Source organism: Halictus rubicundus, chromosome 18, assembly GCF_050948215.1.
Source record: "Halictus rubicundus isolate RS-2024b chromosome 18, iyHalRubi1_principal, whole genome shotgun sequence".
Taxonomy (NCBI): domain Eukaryota; kingdom Metazoa; phylum Arthropoda; class Insecta; order Hymenoptera; family Halictidae; genus Halictus; species Halictus rubicundus.
This window is the reverse complement of record NC_135166.1, coordinates 7,888,889-7,912,671: the sequence shown is the minus strand read 5'-3', so window position 1 is coordinate 7,912,671 and position 23,783 is coordinate 7,888,889. Positions and strand designations below refer to the sequence as shown.

Here is a 23,783-nt window from a genome sequence, read left to right as displayed (position 1 = left end):
TAAATTACAAATGTTTACTCGGTATTTTGTATTCACATAGTGTATTACTAATCTTTTCTCTCTTTCTCTATCTACTTGAAAATGTTATGTTTCCTTCACCTGTCCTCGTCGTCTGGCAATCGATGATCCGGTTCAGCATCGGTCGACCCATTTTCCACGACAGGAATCTCAGTTTTCGTTAAACTGTCCAAGTGTCTCTGTGTCGCCGTGTCGTAATGCTCGGTGTACTCGCTCTCTTGTTGAATATCCTCGGCTGCAACGACCAATTAAAAATTACGTTCACTTCGCCACCAGCAGACAATTTCACAGCTGTTGTAACACGTTTACGGAACGCGAGTCATACGTATACATTTGATAAAATTCTTCGTCCATTTTTAAGAAGACTAGACTACATATCTTTATGCAAACTGAAAATAGTCTGCATCGATTGCGAGGAACCGAAACGTATCCCTGTGTTTAGCAATTTTAGTAAGTTGGAAATGTTGTATCTACTTGCTTAATTTCTTTCAATGTTTTTACTATTTTCATTTACTCATTTTTGTCATAAAGACATAAACGTCACAATCCGACTCTTCAGTCTCACGAGTGCACGGATTGGGCCTGTGAGAACTATGAACTGAATTTGTATTGTTTCAATCTTCTTTAAATTATCTTGGAACTCTTGAAAGGGTTCTTGTTTTACGAGAAGTAGTTTTATGCAACGTAGGAATAGTACCATTATGTAAGAAACGCTCCGAGTTTCTGAAAGAAATATCAACGAAAAAATGTTCGATGAATGAACAGTTTCTTTGACCTTCCACAACCTTGGATCCTCGAGAACCAAGAAATATCGGACATGTGACACTTTTTGCTTGTTATAATTAGTAGATTTACTCCTAGAAGTGTTGGCATGCATTTATGAAACACCCTGTATACGGGTGTCGAAGGAAATTACCTTGAAAGTCGTTCCTCTGTTCATCGGACTTTTCCTCCTCGAACGCCTCCAAAGTATTCTCATCAACATGTATCGACTTCTTGGCACACTCCGACGAGTTCAGAGCGTTCTCCTCTATCAAGATGAACGTTTCCACGTTGCCGCCGCTACCTGCGCCGACTTCCGTCTCGGAAGTCCTCGTCGGCGTGCGCGAGGGCGTCTTTGGCACATCTGAAACATTTTCCTCCGCCTTGAAGCCTTCCTCCAGACCTTTGCAACTGGATGGATCATTCCGGTCGAGTTCCCTCGGCTCCGTCGACGAACCTCCATTCGTCGAACCGTTGAAATTCTGAACACCACTCTCCACTTTTTTCTCGACAGTCGATCGACATTCCATCTCGATCTTCGGATCATCATCGACAGCGCCCGTGCACTCTGGAACTGGTTTTTTTTCGACTTTCTCTGAAGTTTCAACTTCCTTCCCGGCTTCTTTGGCTTCGTTCGCGTTTATCAAGGTTGATTGTGCATCGTTAGCCGATGCTTTGACTTCGTGCTCGGTTTTATCTTTGTTTCCCGTGACGTTCGTGCGAAGGAGCGCTTCAGGATCAGTCTTTTCCGGTTCTTGGATCTTGGGAACGTCTTTCGAGACTTCCGAGTGGTTGTCCAAACCGTTCTCGAATACCAGGTCCGTGGGAGTCCGTGGCACCACGTTGTTTATGGCCTCCATCAATTCTTTCTCGATTTCTTCGTCGGACTGCGCCGAGGAACACTCGGACAAGTCGGAAGTGTCCTCTGCGTCCTTGTCACCGATCAGAGCCTTGTAATCGGCGCTAGGATTCGGTACCAACATGGCCACCGGGTCTGCCTGGGTCTGGACCCTTTTCTTCTGGAACAGCCAATTCTCCTCCCATGATTCTATGGGGGAGACCAATCCCATGTGTGTCGTGGGCGTGTCTACCTCGTCTTGGCTGTCCTCCGAGTCCTGGGAAGCTGAAACATTCGTTCGTTTGATTTATTCGTTTACTCCGACACGAGATCCTAATAGTCCATCAATCGGAGTGCAGACGCTTGCGCAAATATAGATCTTTCTATCCCAAAAATTATAAATCGAGGTTCCTTGAACTTTTCACTATACCGATAATGGGACGTAGACGATAATTTCCGTAACCGAATGACTAGATTGCCGATTTCTGTGCAAAATAAAAACCGTCAGAATTAATTCTAAGACGCAGGGACTACATAGACGTTACTTTCTTTTCTGAATAATTTTAACGAATTGAAAATAATGTAACAGTATTTTTAAACTCTTTAATAGTTTCACGATTTTGTGTTTGATCTATTCATTGTTATCATAAGTGCATAATATCCGCAATCTATTAATGACTGTAGTTAATGTTGAATAAAAAGATAGAACAGACGGCGTTTTATATCAATCGATTATTACCAACGTAATAATCGCATTGGAGGGTCGACATATAGTCACCCTATTCATTATCCAATTAGCGATGCTACGACGTTCCCGTTTCCTCCCTCAAAGTCGAATTGCGTGATTAATGGCATTAGCATTCTAATCACGACATTAACTGGATCGAGCCCTGTCAATCGCGGAACTCTTACGTATTCGATGATCTCCCGTACGAAACGTACTAATTACAGTAAACCGGCTTCAATAATTATAAGACGCCGCATCAATAACGTAATTGTTAATATTTAATATAAAAGTCCGCTCGAGGAAGCGCTGTCTAATTAGATGAATAGTTCTTCAAGAGAGAAAAAAAAACCGCGGCTAATTAATCGTAAATTCGCCTGGTGAGCAAGTTAAACGCTTACGATCGATAATGTCCATCCCGAGTTCCGGAAATGGCACTCGATGAGTGTTTCTAATAGCAAGGACATCGTTATCTCTGGGATCCTCGTCGGACGTGTACACTGTCGTTACCTCTTCGATCCGCTCCTCTATCTGGAACGAAAACAAAAAAACGAACGACTTTCGTTCATAAATCCTCGAAAACGGGAATCGACGCCGGTTGTTTTCTGTTATTTTTCTCGGAGGGCGCGGCGGCAGGTTTTGAAATCGTTCCGGTAGCCGTTCCAATTCCGCTGTTCATCGATACCGAGCACAGGTGATTCGTTTCTTTGGACAATCGTCTGCAAACCTACAAACCTATTCGCGAACATGAGCCGTAACTTATTGGTGACAATTACGTTATTTCTGTGCTGAATGCTCAACCACGCTTGAAAAGATAATTACCGTCGCAGGAGTATTCGTCCTTGAAAGGACACTTTACAGTGGCTTTGTTTGTTTTGACGAAAAAGTCAATCTCACCGGAAGAAGCCTAATTTGTAAAAGCGTACCGGTCGTAATATCACCGAATTGAATTTATTTAAACTTTATAAAGCATCTTTATAATTTCAATAATTGCGAAGTAAAAAATCTGAAATCGGTCATTGCGAACGATGGCGGTAGGTTTAGCGTTAAGGAATTTAATAAAATAGTCAAAATATCAACGAAAAGGACCTACCAGCGTAGACTATATACATTCAGGGTGTTTCGTTTATCTGAAAATGGAAATATCTCGTCACGCACTGAAGTTACGAAAAAAGTTTGTTTATAATAATTGTTTGGTATGAAGGGAACAATAATATGGTGTAATTTTTTTCAGGACTCAAATGGGGGGTATTTCAAAGTCAAATTAATTTTTTTAAATGGTACCATATATTTTTTTTTGTCATAACATTACACATCACGTTATGTTATTTACTGGTACAAGACATTAGAAATTATATTATAAATTTCTTACTTCTTAAGTAGGCAATAGTAGTATCCGGTTGCCGGTTATTAGCTAGACCCGGTAAACAAAGATCGATCTTCTCATGTCTCTTTAAGCTTTTTAAGTTACCGAAATAAATAAACATAAAATGTATAATTCATATCCTTATCTTATAACTTCGAAAGCACCAAACAGAACTCAACGAAATTATTACAGTCTTTAGATTTGCACTTTCTCAACTAAAATAAATGAGACTCGAGACAAATAAGACAACTCTCTAAAACAAATAACAAGAAGGTCGATCTCTGTTTACAGTGTGCAGCTAATAGCTGGCAATCAGATTGTGCTACCATTGCCTACTTAAGAAGTTACAAATTTATAATATAATTTCTAATGTTTTGTAACAGTAAATAACATAATGTTATATGTCGTTGAATTCGTCTCGGAAAATGCTATCGTGTTATGACAAAAAAATATATGGTTCCATTTAAGAAAATTAATCTGACTTTGAAACCCTCCCCCCATCAATCGAGTCCTGAAAAAATTACACCATATGATTGTTCCCTTCATACCGAACAATTTTTGTAAACAAAAATTCCGTTTTCAGATAAGCGAAGCACCCTGTATACAAACATAATATGTTTGTCTGTTTTATGGTGCACTAAGTAGTGCTTCTCGTTATTAGGTTTAGTGTAAACATAGCCTTTCGTAATGCCTCTCGACTTCCACTGCGCATTTTATACGATTATTACGTACTAATTCTTTTGTTTTCCTTGTTGCAATTTTCGCTGAACTCTTCTACGCTGTTTTATATTTGTCTATATTTTTTTACACGGTAACCTGTTTTATTCGCGTATCTCGTTTCTTGTCTTTCATCCGAGCTCTTAGTACTTTGCGCTACTTCCTCTCTCTCTCTCTCTCTTTCTCTCTCTTTGTATAACAAAGAACTACAATCGCATAAATCGTCAGTAATACAAGAAAATAGAACTGACAGTCGCGTCGTCTGTTTAGCAAATTATTTCGATCTCGAAACGACTCCACATATCAAGCTGCGGCTTGTTATTTGAACGATCGGGGAGACCGAAACGAGATCTCCGATCTCCGAATACATTCTCCGAAACGTTGGCGAACGGATCGCCGGGCCGGGCCGGTCATAAACAATCGCGAGAATGACCCACCGTGAGGGATAATGATTCCGGTTGATTTCTCAGGTGTCTGGAGCGGGACGCGCTGCAGTCGCTGCTGCACTCGTCCTGGGACAGAGGCTCCAGGCTGCTGCAGCCTTCCTCGACACCTTCGTCGAGACCCGCCTCGATCTCGTCTGCGAAAAACAAACCGGAGAAAAATAAAAACGAACGTCCTCGTCGTCGGCATTCTCGCTTTCACCCTCCGCGGGTCGGTTTCTAACTCGCGAACGGTCGTTCGATTATCGTCGCTTACTTATCGCACACTTGGCCGCCGCCGTCACCGGTTTCCCGTGGAGAACGTTGCTATTACCGTCCACCTGTTCCTTTTGGTACTTCTCGATGACCTAGAAAATCCAGTCATCGATTTATTCTCCGAGTCTCGCGCGATCGCCACGGGACATCTCGAATTCCACGAACGGACACTGGCTGTCCTCGAGGCACGCGACCGATAACACACGCATTTTTTTCGCTAACCTTGTTCAGTATCGCAGTCGCGAGAAGATCCTCGTAGCTGTGGTCTACGATGTTCCGGCCCTCCCGAGCACTTCCGGTCTCGCCGGAACTGCCAAGACCCGGCAGCTTCCGGGCCTCCTCCACCGCGCGCTCCACGATCTCGCGCAGCGCCGTGTGCGCCATCGATGGCGAATCTGCGCTGGGATTGTCTGTAAATCATAATATCCACGTTATTCTCTACTCTTCTCACAAAAAACATTTTCGATGTATCGCAACAGCTGTCCATCCCGCTTCGATCACTACAGGTCAGCCGCGAAAAGATTCCCAGAAAAATTCCAGACTGCGAATGTTTATGCAATTTTCTATTTTGATAGACAAGTTTTGAGAAAGCGGAGCTAACTAGAACTTGATCTTCTGTAGAAATACATCTTCCGAGTAATAGATAATTAATAGCATGAAGATCCATAATCTAAGTACAGTGGGTGCACTTGTACAAGTCGACGACATTACATTATATAATGACATTCATACTGAACTGTAATAAATATATTTTTCGTATTGTGCCTCTAATATTTTGGTCAGTCACTGCGCTGTGTATTAACGTAATTGATGTACACTTACATACTTTTAAAAATAACGAAGAAGCATAAAATTGCACTGATAAATAACAATATGTTGTAAAGTGTCAAGAGTTACTTGGCTGTAAAGAACTTCATCATTCCACACTGAACGTCTTAACGATTAATAAGAAATAATCTTATCGTAAGACGGTCGAAAATTGATATTACTTCCCCACCACTACAATATTTAGTACGTCATCGATTGTCCAAAATTCAGTATAATAAGCTCAATAGAGTCTAATAAGCAGACACTGAAAGTTTACGGCAACTTATATCTTCTAGATCAAAGATCAGATCAGATTTTGCTTTATTATATCGACAATGGTTGGGATATAGAAAGGAAATTAATGAAATAAAGACGAATGAGGAAATGGATGGAATTTACAATACTGAAAACATTTATTGCATCATTCAAGTATCAGCGAAGCAGTTATTCTAACCTGTTGCACACTCGATATCAAACGTGTATTTAACAGTTCAGAAGAATAGAAACTTCGATGAACTCGACTATAATCTTTAACATAATATTCACCAAAGGATGCCAGTATGAATTAGATCAGAGCTGTTCAGCGTCTGCCCGTACGGGCAGCGACTTTCTTGCCCTGGGCATACGCAGGACGGCGAGCACGAAGCCATGCCCCTGCGGGCAAGGCTGCACGCATTTGTCACACGCATTGTCACAGGTACGTGGCCAGGTACGTGCCTAGCTACGGCTATTCAGCAGCTCTGAATTAGACCCAAACCAGATAATCAGGTCACTAAATATAATTTCGAAGAATAATTTCATAATTATCTCAAAAATTATAAAATAAAATAACATGTTACTTGTGATATTATTTTAAGTAACGTTATTTTAAAAGTGATAACAGGCATGGCAGTAATTGTACAATAAAATGTTATCTGAAATGAAATTTCAAACAACGTCATCTCGGAAGTGCCCAAGTCTGGGATGCAGAAACCTTTTCTCGCAAAATTCCACAGTCTAATCAAAACAAATACTGTGAATCTGATTTCGTAAACTTTTCTGGCATCCCGAACCTGTTAAGAGACAGTCGACGAACTGCTTTTCTTCGGCAATGTCGTCCGTAAATCCTGTCGAGAAGTCATGTTCCTCGGGTGTTTCCAGGCTCGATCATGCGAGGAATGTGTTCGATCGCCGCGATCGGTTCGAGGAGAAACCTCCTCGCGAGGAAAATAAATTCCCTGAAAGGGTTAACGAGTGTGACGCGACGGGAAAACGCGGGAGCCGATGGCGCACTTTCTTTGGATCGGTAATGGATCGGACGATGAGTCCGTCGTTCGTTCAGGCGAGCCTAACACAGCGCGTAATTTCTCCGGCGCACGGCCTTGTCGGCCGTTCCTCATTCTTCTTTTCCCTATTTCGTTCCCGGGCATCGGGTGAAATCCATCCGGACGACCCGGTGAACTCTTTCCACGGAAAACTCGAGCCTCTAATAGGGTTCCTCGAGATCTCGCGAGATCTCCTCTCTTGCATCCTCTATAGGAGCTCTAATGAGTTGTACAGGCTCGCTCAAGGAAAGTGTTACGTGCTGTTTTCTTCGAAACTTTTCCATGTCCCGACTTCAATTTCCTTTTACGTTAACCCACTGCCCTGTTCATTTCGTCAAAACTCCACGCTTGACCTCGACTATCCGCTTTTTTCATTTGAGACTTCATTTAATTGACATCGAATAAAATAATTCCAATATAATTTTAGTGTGAGCTTTTATAAGGTAAACGTAACATCCTTCGATTTTAATGTATTTTATAGCACATTCACTCAATTCCTCATTATTCAGTGATTAACACATTGATTCATTTGTACACCTACTATGAGAGAATTCAGTCATTTTTGTAATTTATGCGATTAAATCGAATTCAGTCCCTTAGATTGATCGGTACTTTTAAGAGGAATTTTATCATTTAAAAATTTGGAGAGGACCTTCTTGATCTTTTGGAAGGGACGGGAAATGGAACATCGAATGTGAAACAAGGGGAAGATCCTCACGGAAAAAGAGACCTGGAGACCAGATACTAATTGGAAACGCTTTATAACACTTTACTTGGTCCCTCCTGTACAAGTTTCTTAAATAGCCGACTCGACTGGAAAGATCGTAAGCAATACTTCTTAAGATAGAAGTTCCTTGGAACTCTGACACTGACGGGCCTTGAAGGAATTTTCTTTTCGCAGTATATCGCGTTTCTGAACGATGATGGGATATCCTTAAGCGCGTTCTGTTCTCGTGGCGAATGTAACAATAAAAATATTCTCGAATTCCTAACTTTATTATTCGATTGAGTCACAAATAACTTGTTTTATCCTCGAGACTTCGGTTAGATTCTTGATTATTAGACTGCAGATCTTTATGGAATATAAAAGTCGTCTGCATACGTTGCAAGAAACAGTAGCCACTTACAGGAATGTTGTTCTTTTCTTAACTGTTCGAGTGGGTTGAAAGCGATGTATCGAAACTCTACAAAGCTTTGAATCTCTCTACCGTTCCAAATTACAGCTACTCATTTTTGTGATAAATGTATAAAATCCTTAGTCTATTGATTATTCACAGGCTTGTGTTATTGTGTTCCATAAATCAATTGCTAATACAATTGCGTTCTTTGTAAATGTACAACCTAAGTAAAATGCATAGAATTATATCCTGTTAATACCTTGCTGACTCGTGTATTAATGAACCAATGAAGCTCACACAAAAAAGCTGTGAACAAAGCCTAATAGCGATACACACAGATATTTTTAAGAGTGTATTAGGGATTAAACTGTACTTCAGGACACCAGAAATTTTTAACTTTTTTTATGTAATCCTGTAGATTTTGCTGAGAAAATGTTGAAAATCCAAGTTTTAATCCTAGGAGATTAAGCACGCATAACTTTTGAACCAGTGAATTTTTAACGTTAACACTTGGATTTGTAGCATTTTCTTGTCAAAACTTACAGGATTACATAAGAAAACGTTAAAAATTTCTGGTTTCCCGAAGTAAAGTTTAGCCGTATTAGGTGTTAGCTATCATAGTTCAGGCTAAAATTTTTAAAATGTAGGGATCTGATCTTGTACTCGAACGAAGAACAGTTGCAGAATAGAAATTAACACTAGGTTTACGGGACCCGTCAAAATGACGGCTTCTAATATTTTTAATTTATGAATATTGAGCTTGTAAAGATGCATCCAAGTGGAATTATTCAATAAACTTATTTATTTTGGGTATGTATTATATAAAAATGGCTAAAATTTTGGATAGACACATTTTTGTTATTATTATAAAGTAATGTAAAATAGTTGCTTTTAGTGCTTCGTAAACCTAGTGTTAAGAACAATTTCCCAATAGTTTTGTGATCGTGCAAGTTACAACTCGATATCCTTTTCCAAAATTCGTACTTTAAATCTTGGTTCTCGCGATCTTGATGCTGTGGGAAAAGCGCCGCTGCAAGTTTGAGACAAATTGGTGATCGGCAATTTCCTAGGTATTTTGCGTGTGACGCTTCAGAACATATGCTAATTCGCATTCTTCATCTCCGATTAGAAAGACGGCTTTTCCCCGGGTCCGTGTACCAAACACAGTCGCCGTCGGCCAATGGGCTTTCTAACCCTGATCTCTCGCTAGAAGGTGAAGGTCGCCTACATTTATTTCCTGTTCCCTGTCTCCCGCCGCTCAGCTATCTCCGCGGCCATTCATTAGCTAGCAACGAACGCACAGTCGCCTTTCAATTAATTATCCCTCCATCGATCTTCTTCCGAAGGTGTTCTACATCCGATAGTGTTCATCCATTCTAATTCTGTTTCTGTTAATCTAATAGTTTCCTACGCCGATCACTTTTCCATTGAATCGCGCGACATCGATTGATGGGACGGTAACGAGGCTAAATGGAATCGTTACTCAATTAGCGGTTCAATTATTTCTCTATACGTCTGCTCAATCCGCCATCCTGTCTTCATTCTATTTCATTTTTTATTGACTTCTAGTTTTTCTACTTTTCTTCGTCTAATTAACACATCGTCATAAATGGACTGCGGATTTTATGCTTTTATTGTCGCATTATTTTCCACCTATTGAACCCATTAAGAAGGGGAATCAATTTCTATTTTGCTCCAGGTAAAAATTTCCAGGCATAAATTACTAATAGCCTGTGTTTTTCATAGATTATTTTATAAGAACCTAATCAAGGAGAAAATTACTTTATTGATTAAAAATCCCACCGTTTACAGAAAATATTTCTTGTGATTTGCAAATTACCGAACGGCATAAATGTGCAAAGATACACAATAGAAACAGCATAAGTCACATCGAATAATTCTTTATTTTTGACAAGAGAAATTTCTGGCTGAATTTCCGGAAACCCCCAAACCCGAATGTCGGTAACATAGGAAGTGACACTCGGATGATACAAATTTTTTTTCGAGTCACCAAAATCCCTTCTCGCAATCATCATTTTCGTCAAAAAGGGAACTTGTTTGCAAAATTTCAGCCAATTCGGAGCACGTGGATTTTCGGAAGTACAGATAACTTATTCTTCGAAGGAGACATCAGAGAATAGTTTATAGTTGCCACAGCGTCATCGACAGGCGTACACTGTTTCGCACATAAATTTGATTTTACGTGTTCGCATAATAGCGACGATCTCTTCCATCATCGTGGTAGGCAAACATAGCGCAAAAAAAGTTCCGAGCTGCATTTATAACAGGCTTTTTCTTACGAAACTACGCGCGTCATTTGTCGCCCGTTGTTTTCTCACTTTCAATCGATCGCGCAAGTGTATAGAATATGTATTCATACACTTACGCAATCACGGGTCCCGTAATTAAACGATACGAGAAACGTTCGTTTTAATAGGTTCGTACTTGAAAATACGCGCTTCCGAGAATACGATTGACTCGATAATCGGTTATAAATATTTATAAACACCGTTGGACCGTCAGTCAACGATCGTCGAGCGTTGCTTCCTCAACCTTTCTACAGATATTTATAATTCCCGTTCATTTGCAATCCGTTACATAGTAACAATAAACGAATGACTTCATTGTAGAGAGTGAACAATAGTGCGATCATCGGTAGACTGCGAATTTTTATGCAAGATAAAAATTGCCTGTATAAATTACAAGGTACACGAGCTACAGGGACATGCATTACTTTTCTTAATCATTTTACAGAGTTGAAAACAGTGCGACAATATTTTTATATTCTTCAAATGATTCTACTGCTCTTCATTCGCTCATTTTTATCATAAATGCATAAAATCCGCAGTATAATCATCAGAATAATTTCTGTTTGTGTGAACTTTTATGTTCCAACTACGAGAAAAAAGAATAAACATAAAAGTTTAGAAGCACGAAATTCTACATTTTTCTAATTTAAAAGTAACTAGAATAACTTGCTAAAAAGAAGAGAAAAAACTATGCAAGAACCTAATATTTGTATAGCTTGTACATCCATTTTGGTCGCACGTTATTTGAAGAATTAATGAAAGTCTGTCCAACTGACAACTTGTCAAAGTTCCATTGAAAGTCCGAAGGAACGCGACATGGCGCGAAATTTAAAATGCGGGCGATAAATGCTATCCGATAGCGATTTCGAAAGAACCGTTTCGAAAGTTGATCTGTGAAATCGCGTGGAAAAAAGGAATTCGATGGAGGTTTGACCCTTCAACATGCCTGAGTACATGTTCCCACGTAACGAAATTATAGTGATTATCGAGCAGCTCGCGTAACCGCCGCGCGGAAAGGTTTCTCTCTCTGTCGAATCGGCTAGCAGACGTCGTCGGCGCGGGAAAATCGAGTTTCCTAGGAAGTTGACTCACTGTTCCGTCGTCATCGTGAAATCCTGTGTCAATGGACTGGCAACGCAGCGAGCAACTCGCTGCGCGTTTAGTGTTACATGTACTGAATTCTCTAATGACTCTTTCGGTGAAAGGAACGATGACAATGCCTCGACGGACTTTCCTTTTTGGGACGGAATCGATGACTCCCGGTGCTTGCTTCCCTTGTTTTCAATGGGAGCTATTTCTGAGGCGATAAGATTACTGGTTAATCTCGAGTATCGGACCATTCAGGGTCGATTCAATGATCGTTTTAACACCTTATTGTAACTTCACCTTTGTTTACATAATAAAATTGGAAGAATCGTGACGGAGTTCTGAGAACATTGACGACTCAATTTCCGGCTTTCCATCTTCAAGAAATTATAAAACCCTGTTTTTTTCTCTCTTTTGGAATTAGTCGGACAGTGCACGTGAAATTTCACTGTTCAACCCAACATAACTGAATTATTAGACGCGAAAGTAACGGCGCCAATTAAAAACACGAGTATGATTGAATTCTTTTTGTTTAACCCTCCGACGACGAAGTCAGAGTTTGTTTTAACCCAGCTTATCAAAATCGTCAATCAATTACTCAGTTTCTGGCGAATTAAGTAAACGAATACAGCTGCTGTCTACAAGATGTATTTCCAAAGATATGTTTTAAAAATTGATAAACAACGGTAAGAAACAAAATACATGAAATGGAAAAATTTCATTTGCTATAGAATTTATTAACTGAAATATTCGATGGATCATCTTACTTCGCAAGATTAAAACGTTCCAATGGTTATTTTTTCGAAAGATTAGTTATCGAGGGTCAAGTAACAAAAGAACCGACGTAGTATGAAGAACAATGGGATGAAAACATCTGCACGGCTAAATAGAATATTATTGAATGAATGACCTTGTAGGAGGCGAGCAGTGTTATCGGTATCGTACGCGCGATTACGATCGAATAATCGAATCGTTGATAATGGATCCGCGATTGTAAACGTGATGAAATAAAGAAGAAACCTGACGCGACCGATACGAGGCACAGCCAGCATAGAATCGGCGCAGACAAGGTCCGAACCGGCAGAAAAAAAGTAAAATTACGAAGCGTCAGAGTAACAATGGAACGAACGATCTTAAAAGGATTCGCGGCGTTGCAGCGCGTTTCTTTCTGCGCGAAACGCGACCGACTGTTATTACGAGTATCCTACGAAACCGTAAAAGGAGATGCGACGGATAAGGATGATAGGGAAGGTGGTAACAGCCTAGGGATTATTACGCGCAACCGTGCCAGGGACGCGCGTACAAGTCTGCCCAGTGACAATTTTGCAATAATCTTGATGAATCTGTGCCGCCGACGGTGATGTTCTCGCGGCGGAATCTGGATCGCGATTTTGTAACCGGTCTTACCCGGCGGATCGTCCCCGGGATTATTACTGGAATCTTTGTCAACGGATTTTAGAAAAATTGTCCTGCATGCTTCGTCGAAGCGCACGGTTGCCTCGAACGGCGAACATAAAAAGTCATACTATTCGGAGATATGGTTTCGCTTTGAAAAGCCTTAATCGTAGCCGACCTTCGAAGCAACCGATATTTTGCAGATCAGAATTGTAAAAGGGTTCGATGTTGGCATGGGTATCGAATTTGCATTGGTATTAACGTATTTGTATTACGTATGCAAGAAGCCGTACTCATTATAGTTCAATTGTAAAATTATGTAGAGTGGAATTTGTACGTTCAGGAAATTGTACTTTGCACGAGAACTTGACCATTCTGTAATAATATTTGCTCAGAGTTTAACCAATTTAATTCTATGAAGTAATGGAACTAAAAATACATAATCCCCGGTCTTCGTGGTCTGACTATGAACGGGGCATTCTCCTTCATTTCTTGCACAGCTCCTTTTATCGGAAGCTTAATATAAATATATGTCGCATTTTTAAATAATTTCAGTAGAAGCACTTTACGCGTGGAATTAGTTTTATAGTTCAGTTCATAATCTTTTGTTATAAAATAAATGGTACCAAGAATATTTGCTGTTCATCCTCTGGGTGCCGCGCCGCTTAGCCAGGGAGTGGCACGGCGATCGTTAATAAATGAAACGAAACCGGAATTCCTTTAATCTTAAACGTTTCTTTGTAGCTTTTTAATAACCAGAATGAAGGGGTTGATTGGTAATACGTGGTCCCGAGCAGAGCAATTTATCTTAATCATATTCAATATCCCATTGAATGATTTATTAACGACCTATTCGCGCGCACAGGGAAGTTAGCAACGCAAACGCCGACATTTACCAGAGACCATAATTGTTATAACCATAATTCGAAAAGTTGTGGCGCAAAAGTTAATATTAGTCTTTGAATGATGTCGATTACAAATAGCCATTATGGATGACTAAAAGTTTTCAGACCAATAGTAACGATTGTCGATAGCGGAATTTATTTTTGGTTACGAATCACCATTATAATAACCATCGATAATGGCTAACCCCATGCCCTTCAATATCGAGTCATACTCGCGATGAAGATTCTGAACAGTATCTAATAAATATGTATGTTATTAATTTCCTTTAAACAGAAATAAAATTCTATTCTGGCGTTATTAATTTTCAACTATTGAAGATCATATAGGCATACAATGGACATAAATTTTCTCCTTTTTTTTTAGGAAATTACGAATTACAAAAAAGTTCTAATCACTGAAACAGTAAAATTAGTCGTAGTGCACGGGGTTAACGGTGACTAAAACAGTCATTCTCATCTGCGACAATGGTTAATCGTTTCCAAAAATAATTTTCGTCAATAATAGTTACTCGTAACCAAAAATGAGCCGTCATCGACAACAGTTACTAACGATCAGAAAAATTTTAGTCATTCATCATGGGTATTTGTGATCATAACAGATAAATCCTATACCTATTCTGCTGTACTAAAATAAATCTTAAAAATCTTCTTTCACATAATAATCCCAAACAAAATAATTAGATTGCGTCATTAAGGGTGACTTGTTGGATCACGATTGAAATTACTGTTGAAAGATCCATTAAAAAATCTTTATCCATGGACCGTAGACTTTAAAAAATGATGAAATAATCGCCGGTAAATAACGTTTTAAAATTTTTTAATTGCTTCGTTATCCGAAAAGTTTCGGAAAAATTTACCAACAGCTCTCTTCTATTTGAATAAAAATTCACAATTTTGATACTGATCTTTGATGAAACAACTGTTATTTCCGGTCTCCGATATTTACCATCTCTCCTGGTGACCAGAACGTAGAGCAAGTAGATGAGGATCAGCCCGCCGACCAGCGTCAGCATCTCTGCGATGAGTTCCAGCAACATTTATCTCCCCGTTCGCATCGTATCTCGCCACGACGAACATTAAATATTTGTTCGCACTTTCCACTATTTGCCACAACGCGAGATTCACTACGGCGAATCGCGTTCCGTCGCGGATTCCGTCTCACTGGACCAGTCTTTCCTATCGTCCGTCATCTCGAACAGTCTCTGTGCTTCCATCAATAGGAACTGCCGTAGAAAAAGTCGATTTTCACTTCGAGTTCGGGGCGAGGGAACCCGATGATCCCCGGGGTTCGCCGGTGCGTTTATTATGCTAACGAACCGTTTCGTCGCCAACGAACGTTTTCCGTTCCGCCGAGGAACCTCTCTACGAAGTTACGCGAAAGTTTCGGGCACACGGATGCTTGGACCGATCACCTGGGAACGCATCGTTTAGAGATGCTACCGAGCAGCCGTAACTTTCTCGTTTTCTCATCATCGGTTAATACCGGAAGCCTTCGGACGAGCTTCCTCGGCGTCCACGGTTTAACGGCGGGCAATTTCTGCTTGATTACGGAAAAAATCTCACTGGACATTCGGCTGTCCCGGAAATCATCGCTCCGCGAGACGATCGAAATTTTCGATCCAGGACACGTAACTTCCCTGATCACTTTGTCCATACTACTTTCCCGCTACCCGACCGAAAACGCTTGTTTTCGACATTACCTCGTTATTGCCGGACTGTGGATTTTTACGTACAATGAAAATTGTCCGAGTCAATTGTGAGAAACGGAAGTTAGAATAAAATTCTTCGATCACTAATTTTAATCATTCAGAAGCAATGTAATGGCAATCTGAAATTATTTTTGTGCCTTCACAGTTTTACCGCAGTCTAGTTATTACGATTTTGTACGAGATGCAAAAACACTTATATTAGCTAAATAGATTCTGTCACTCTTTTTTAATTTGAAAAAGTAAGATTTAGAAAACGCGTATGATAAATCTTCATTGTAGTTGCATCATTCTTTGTTATAGGCAAGATTCTATGTGTCTATATAACCAATGATAAGGAAAGTTAGAAGCACAATTGCTCGGTTATCTTGTCACGCGAGGTTCCATGCTATTTTTATCTCGAAAGTGATTTTGAGAATTTTTCTGTGGTCACAGTTCCGAAGAATTTGACCCAAAACCGTCTTTACACGCTCGCGCGGTTTCCTTCCATTGACGTAGCGGTGTTACACCTCCAACGACACGCTTAATTACGCGCACCTGTACGTATACTACACAGCGCGAAGATGTGTAGCATGATCGCGCATCCTCGTGGAAGTGAGCGCCGTGCGCGTCAGTGGGGACACGGCCTTTAAACCCTCATTTAAATAGTCGTCCGACGACGATCCTCTGAACTTTGAAATTTCCTGATCGACGACTTTTTATTGAAACCCGTGTCCGCGCTCTGTCAATCCATTTATCGTTGCAATTGCAAACATAATTTGCCGATTCCCGCAACTAAAGCATTCGATACATTCGATTTGACCGTAAAGTTAATTTCAGTTTCAATTTTATTTCCCCCCATTGGACAATTTTACACGCTTTTCCCAACGACACCGTTGCAATCAACATATTCCGTCAACGAATTGCAAATTTCTCGATTGCATTGTGACAGAAATTGAATTTTTTTATCGTTCACCTTCTTCTAATAAACCTGCAGAGTATAACAGTATTCTAAAATCGGAAATTTCATATGCGGCTACTTAATATAAACAACGGATGAATATAGTAGAGCTATTAAACTTCAGACGAGTTTCCAAAGTCAACATCATTTTCTTCTGTGAATTCCGCAGAAAAATGTATTCGCGTATCGCTTCCCTAATTAGATGCTACAACTGTTTCCTATTAAATGAAACGCGTTGTAGGCAAAATTTATTTTTCCTAATTTTAAGTACCCGGCTGTTTGATCAGTTTCAACGGCCGTGTTCGACTGTAGATAAATTATGCAACGCGAGGCACGATTCGAGCATTTCCGCTACAATTTGCGGGCTTAATGAATTGGATCAGTAGTCCGGATGGAAAGAAAGCATGCGATCGCGAATTTCAGGTTTCTTAGGTGATAAAACCTAGCCAGCTAGCAATGCTAGCATTACGCTCGGCTTTTTCAGACGTCTCGGTGCCTGGCGAAAATGGCCGCCGCCTTTTTTTTTCTCTCTCTCTCTCTCTTCGCGACTCCGTGTTCTTAATCCCCGCAATCGTCGTAATTATGGTTGCGCAACGTACACTTTGATATTTCAACCGGGATTTAGCAAAACACCTCGCCGTTTTCAACGGGGACCGAGAATTGTGATTCCGGAGGAACGGTTTACCGTCGAGAAGTATATTTACACGTTAATGAAAGCGAGGAAGACGCTTTTATATCCTTACCGCGTTTTGATAAATGCATTTCAGAGAGATTCCAGCAGTCTTTGGTCGCACATCGTTTGCGACTACTTTTCTTGAAAATCTAGACGCAGGTCTGACATTCAATAGAAAGTACGCGCACCGTTTCTCGTTGCCGAAGAGGACACTATGCCGTGCGGCGAGATTCAAGGACATTTTCAATTCCGCGAAACGCTCGCGGATCTAAAGAAATTTTGCAAACGAGGGCTCCTCGAGTTCCGAGAAACGATGAGAAGGGGTGGGAAGGCCAGTTTAAAAAGTAAATTATTACTTCAATCAGAGAAATTCGCGGAAAGGAGGTCAAACAATTTGTTTGCGACTCTGACTTATCAATCTGACAAGACACTTCTCATTTGTTCAGATGATAAATTGTATGTTTGGAAAGTGCGCTTGAAAAAATTATCGAACGAACACTCAGAAAGGAAGATATTACCTCTCCAGAATGAAATTAGGAGCACAAGAAATCTAGTTAAAAGGATTGAAAAATCTACTTTGACCAGGTCGTGAACGATATCTCATCCAATAAAAGTTGAGAATTATTTAACAAGAGTCTCCTCCAACTCCATTGAATAAAACGAACCTTCACAAGGTTCTTTTAAAGGCACGCGCAAGCTACTTCGACCTGAAGATTAACAAAGAGCCTCGAACGGCTTCGTTCCTCCCTAGTCCCTTCCTTATCGAAGCCAGATATCGACCTGTGAACGTTTATGCAAATTCAAATTCTTTTTGAACTATATTCATAAATCGGAAAGTCTACCGACACTTATTTCCCTCGTAATAATTTACAATCTCCCGAAATAAAACGAAAAGTATGTCCCGTTTTCTACCATGAGATGCTCGAAAATGCAGAGCCAATCGAATCCGAGGAGACGAATATTTCAGTAAAATGTATAACAATTAAGTGTTCAGTTTGTCAATCATCATTTTTTTCGCCTCTGAACACGGTAGAACGAAATTGCCATCCCGTTCGACTGTATAAGTCGCTCGGGAAATTCGCCCGGATATTTATCGTGGCGTCACGTTCGTTTACGTGCCCTATAAACACATAAAATTCAGTCTACCAATTAAGTCCTCGACGCAACTCGGTAAATTCTACCGACATAATTGCAAAGCGTTCCTCCTGTTCGTGTTCTACCAGTGTCCCGAGCACGCTCGAAACGGAGCATGCGTGTGTGCGGACGTGTTTGCAGTAACGAGCGGTCGTTGTTTACATCGATTAGACCGATCGAAAGCGAGAGGGTTTCATTGCGTGCCAAATGAGGCAATTAAAACTTGTCCCCGAGATCGCGGCAAGGCTGCCGAGATTGATCCCCTCGATCGCGGGACGCGGCTTCTTCAATTCTCCGTTTCCTTCGCCGAGTTATCTTATCTCCCAAGGGCGCGATTAACAGGCAATTAGTACGCGATAATTACGAGCATCCTCTACGCGTTTTTATAAAACGACACTTTGTTTTCTTACTGTTTGGTTGTCCAATACCAGATGTCCGATTTTAGAATGTTAATGTTACTAATCGATCAAGAAACATTCTATTATAGAGATTTATTATTAGACTGTGGATTTCTTTTTGTAAAATGAAACCTGTCTGAATTAATTTCAAGATACGGGAGCTACGTAGACATTTATTTCTCTTCTTAATTATTCTAATTAGCTGTAAATAATAGATAATAGATAATATTCTACCGTGGATCGTCGATATCTTTGCTCGTTCACAGCTTATGAAGATCTTCGCAAAACACTAGCGCTAAGAATACCGCAGAATCTAATCTTTTCATGTACTATTTTCAAAGTGTTGATCTACAGAAAGTGAAATTAATGTTATTCATATTCTTGCTCAAAGTTGTGACCAGGCTATGGATTTTTTATGAAAACATGTACGAGTCAGATCTCCATTTTCTAGAACTCGCTCGTAGTAATGCGATTTTGATTGAGCGATCCTTGAAAGCATTTTACAAAGAGTGTACGTTGCACCTGATAAACGATAGAACTCTGTTAGCGAGAATAGTTAGCGAACGCGTCGATGCAGGAAATATATAATGATGTTTCGCCGCGGTTTCTCGATAATTGCCGGTAAATTCGCTTGTACATCGACGGTCGAATGATATGTATCGCAGCTCGCGGAGCAGCAGGGAGGAAGGATCGATAATCACGTGGAAATTAGTTTTGCCTTCAATGGAGACTCAGCGGTGCTCGGCTAACGCGGATCGATCCACAGTTTTTATTCATTTTTCAGCCGTTTTTAGAATAACCTTTCGAGACTGTCGCCGAGATTTTTTCACGAACGTTCCCTCGTCAACTCGAAGATGAAACGCACGAGTGTGTCCGTGCCGTTTGAACTCGATCGGGTTGTCTGTCGTTTGCTCACTCTGCTACGTAGATTCACTGGAACGTCACTTGTCACCGAGGGTGAGCGATTTCGAGAAGGGTGAAACGAGTCCGAGGACGGGCCGAATCACCGTAATCTGCGAGTCAGCGTCGACCGCGTCACGACGACGCACGGTTTCGGGGCGGCCGAGACTAAATCGCCGCGGATAACGCGGATATTGTTGTTAACCGGCCGGATCAACCGAGCGCACGAGGTGTGTGTGTGTAATCGCAGGCTTGCGCCGCTCGCGACTGAGCGTTTGCCAAAGCGGCCTGATACGCGAGCTACGTACCCCACATACGCCGCGGTACGGCTTCCTTTTAGTGGGGGATACTTTTGCAAGGGAACCTACATTTTCTAAAATCGTCAGACGTGCTCCGCGTGTTCGCGCGACAACCGGGGAAAACGTCTCGCTCCAAGGAACGAGTGTCTCGATCGTTAAATCGTTCGGGACTATTGGCCGTCCCGTTCCGGCGCGAAACGCTCGAGTTGTTTCCGGTTCCAGCGGGATCGAGGCGCACGTGGCGTTGCACACTGCGCCAGAAAGCCCGTTTTCTGGACTAAATTCTGTTATTCGATATGTTTTATATAATATGAACAAATTTTTCCGACAAAAGTTGAAGGATATAGAGGAGAGTACACGATGATTGTATTTGTTTGACATTGCAGTAACCTTGAAAAACTCTGTAGGGATTACAATTGAAATTTTGCGTGGAAACCTGCAGCGAATCACTGTAATAATCGGACACTTTTAACCCTTAGCGCTCGAATGGTGACTGTAAGGCACCACTAAAATTTGCTGTCTCATTATTCAAAATATTTTTTACATTAGTAAATTTGTTTGTATTTAATAAATTACTAAACACTTCGGTATTGTACGAGTAAGTTGCACCATTTCCAAAAAATATATAGAAGGGCAATTTTCCAGGTCGGAACATCGGAAGGTCGGAGTTTCGCTTTGGAGTTAAAATAGTTTCGAGTGCAAAGGGTTAAAAGGACGATTACATTTTTAATATTGGATCACCCGAGTTGGATGCGTTTAGAAGTTAGAACAATTAGTTTACTACATGACGTGAAAAAGAAATTTTGTATTTTAAAATTTGTATTTTATTACTTCTTTATACGAGCCTACATCGAAAATTAAAAATATACTTTTTCTAGATCTGTGACAGTTATACATATTCTGAAAATTTCGTCATGTTAAATTGTTTAAATTCGGACTGAAATTCAAGCGGAACTCGAAATCAACGTCTGCGATCACTCGACAAATCGATCTAAGATCGAAAATTTGAATTCGAATTCAAAAGATTAAAATTCGAATTGAAACTGATTAAAATTCAAACTTACATTCACATTAAAATTTAATCGAATAGTTGAGATTCAGATTTGTATTTAGGTTAAAATTTAAATGCGATGTTCATTTCCAAATCAAATGGAAAACAGAATTAACATAAGAGATTGCCATTGTTCGGTATGTACATTTACGTATATTGCAAATAGTCTAAAACAGCATACATAAATAAAGATTCTTGGAATTATTATTATCATGAAGAAATTGCGAAGTCATGTTTGCTTTTTTTACCTGATCAAGACTTGTTGCTAACATTATGAAAAGTGAATGTAAAATTCACTGAAAGGAAATGTAAAGTTGGATTTTACAGTCTATAGAATTCCGAAGGATTTCAAAAGTGCATTGATGCATTCACAAAGAAACTATTGTTGCGCGATATCATGCGATTTCGTTCTGAGATCACAGAGTCCATTTTCTGCAAGGGAGATGATAGTGCAGCGATAAGAATAGTTGATTTTGTTGTGTTCTTTACAATATTATTTTGTAAATGGTTGAAAGTTGCTGCTTCTATCTACACGCTAAACATAATACCTTTTATCAGTTCAGGCATAATTGCCGAGTTCTTTACACTTGCTAAAAAATTAAAAAATAATCCGCTGTTTCTGGAAAATGGTACACGAAGATTGCATACACTGAAATTAGGAATAGCAAATAGGCTGAATATTTTCGATACAATACTTAATTGTTATCGAATTCCACGTTTCGAAAGTTGGAGGCCAAAACATTTAATATTTGCATAAATGTCCGCAGTCTAATGGTAATTTTTCCTTATCGAGATCAAAACAATATTATACATTGTTTTATTCCAGAATTATCGAATCTATGACTCAGGTCACAATAAAAACCACTCGAAGCTGCCCTGAACGCAATTTTGTAATTTTTATGGGTCATCACGAACCAGTCACTTTTAGTATCATCTATTCCAGTGTTTAACATTAGGTTGACGCAGTGTCGCTAGATGAAGACTTGTGCTCCCACCCTAACTTCCCCGTCTACTGTGCTATTCCCCACGCATACTGGCAGAGAGAGGGTAACTTTTTCCCCTCGATTCGTGCTCCCTCTTTCCATCTGGCGACACTGGATTTACGGAGCACAAAAAGTGACTATTTTACATTGCTTTATAAAACTAACAAAATATGTATCTATTCAAATTTTTAGCCACTTTTTAAGAAATATGCACTCAAAGAAATAAATTTGCTATATAATTCCTCACAGATGCATTTTTATAGTCTCAGTAATCGTTAATTAACTCTTAAACTGTAAAGGGGGTCATTCGTATCCGGCCGATTGTGAACAGTCTGTAAAATTCACGTCTCTGCTTCATACTATTTGTAACATAAAATATTTAAATAAAGTACTTGTCAAAATCGTTGTGATAATTTCATTGTAGAATGTTCGAAGACACTATATGACTTTTTCAAATTTTTTTATCAACTATTACTCGCTAAAAAGTCAGACACAAAAGACAGACGTTGACAGACTGAGGATACTGTAAAAGCGTTTACAGTTTAAAAATATTAGAACACGTGATTTTGACGGATCGCGTAAACCTAGTGTTAAATCGATTGTAAAAACTGGTTTCCCACAAACTGTGAACGAATTATGAGAAGATTGTTCTTTATCAGGCAGGACGGAAAACTTTGCGAAAGCAACAGTTCTGTATTCTCTGGTTTGACGCAAGGTGCTAGCTGAAATAGTCGTCCGCTGATAAAGCTTTATTAGTACAGACACGGCGCGTTTGCTTTACGGCCGGGATGGAGGTTTAATGCTCGCAACGTGTCTCCTCTGGCCGTGGCACCGACCTCGATTCGAATTTTCGATTCGAAACGGCAGGATCGATCGCAATAAAACCTCGGAACGAGCGGAGTCATTCTATGCAAAGCGTGCGGTTTTCATGCGCGATTAATATTCATCGGAGGAAATTTCCAAGGAAATCTATTAATTGGACGGCTTCATGCGACGTGTTGAAATGTATTAATTCCATGAACATTTTTGCAAATTATTGGCCTGCGCACAATAATTTTTTTTTCAACGGCGATAAGCGAAACGAATCGGTCTCGATCGTTTGTAATCAGTTCATTAGTATCTTTACGGCTGGTAGTTCTCGAATCGTTCAAAATGGGAGCCACTTTAACGAGCGAGCCTGAAACTGGTTTTCGCCTGCTTTTGCCATTATTATTATCAATAATACATCGCACAGTTTTATAGATAATGCATCACTTAAGTATTTCCCGTGAACAGCTGGAGTTGCAAACCACTTTTTAAAAATAAACCCGTTTAGTATTAGGTGTACATCTAGTGTTATTGATTATTTACAAACTACGGAAATACATTCTACTCCTTGAAACCGCTGTAGTAATTACTACGTTGATTGAAAGCTTCGAATTCAAAATAAAGTTATAACTGATTAATGAACAGCAGACCTTTATGCAAAATAAAAATTGTCTGCATCCATTGCAAGAAACAGAGCAAACATATTGGAGTTTCTTTCTTCACTACTTTTACTATATTGAAAGTAATGTGCTACTGTTTTAAATTGCTCCAACTCGTTTTTGTCATGAACACATAAAATTCATAGACTGTGAGAACGACGAAGTGATTTGTACGCCGAATATAAT

General features: G+C 40.0%; 1 protein-coding gene across 7 annotated transcripts in view; it reads right to left on the bottom strand.

Annotated features, from left to right (window-relative positions):
- Window positions 1-23,783, bottom strand: part of LOC143362968 (uncharacterized) — a 96,969-nt gene that overhangs the window by 8,325 nt on the left and 64,861 nt on the right. For 6 of the 7 annotated variants that reach the window (XM_076803522.1, XM_076803521.1, XM_076803525.1 and 3 more), the window contains 6 exons: window positions 5,346-5,533; window positions 5,125-5,215; window positions 4,863-5,005; window positions 2,744-2,873; window positions 935-1,903; window positions 100-253 (listed from right to left, as the gene is read on the bottom strand). In XM_076803522.1, the coding sequence (XP_076659637.1) occupies window positions 100-253; window positions 935-1,903; window positions 2,744-2,873; window positions 4,863-5,005; window positions 5,125-5,215; window positions 5,346-5,533 (1,675 nt within the window). Of the gene's footprint in view, window positions 1-99; window positions 254-934; window positions 1,904-2,743; window positions 2,874-4,862; window positions 5,006-5,124; window positions 5,216-5,345; window positions 5,534-14,993; window positions 15,135-23,783 lie in introns of those variants that run through there. The other variant, XM_076803527.1, reaches the window with a different exon arrangement.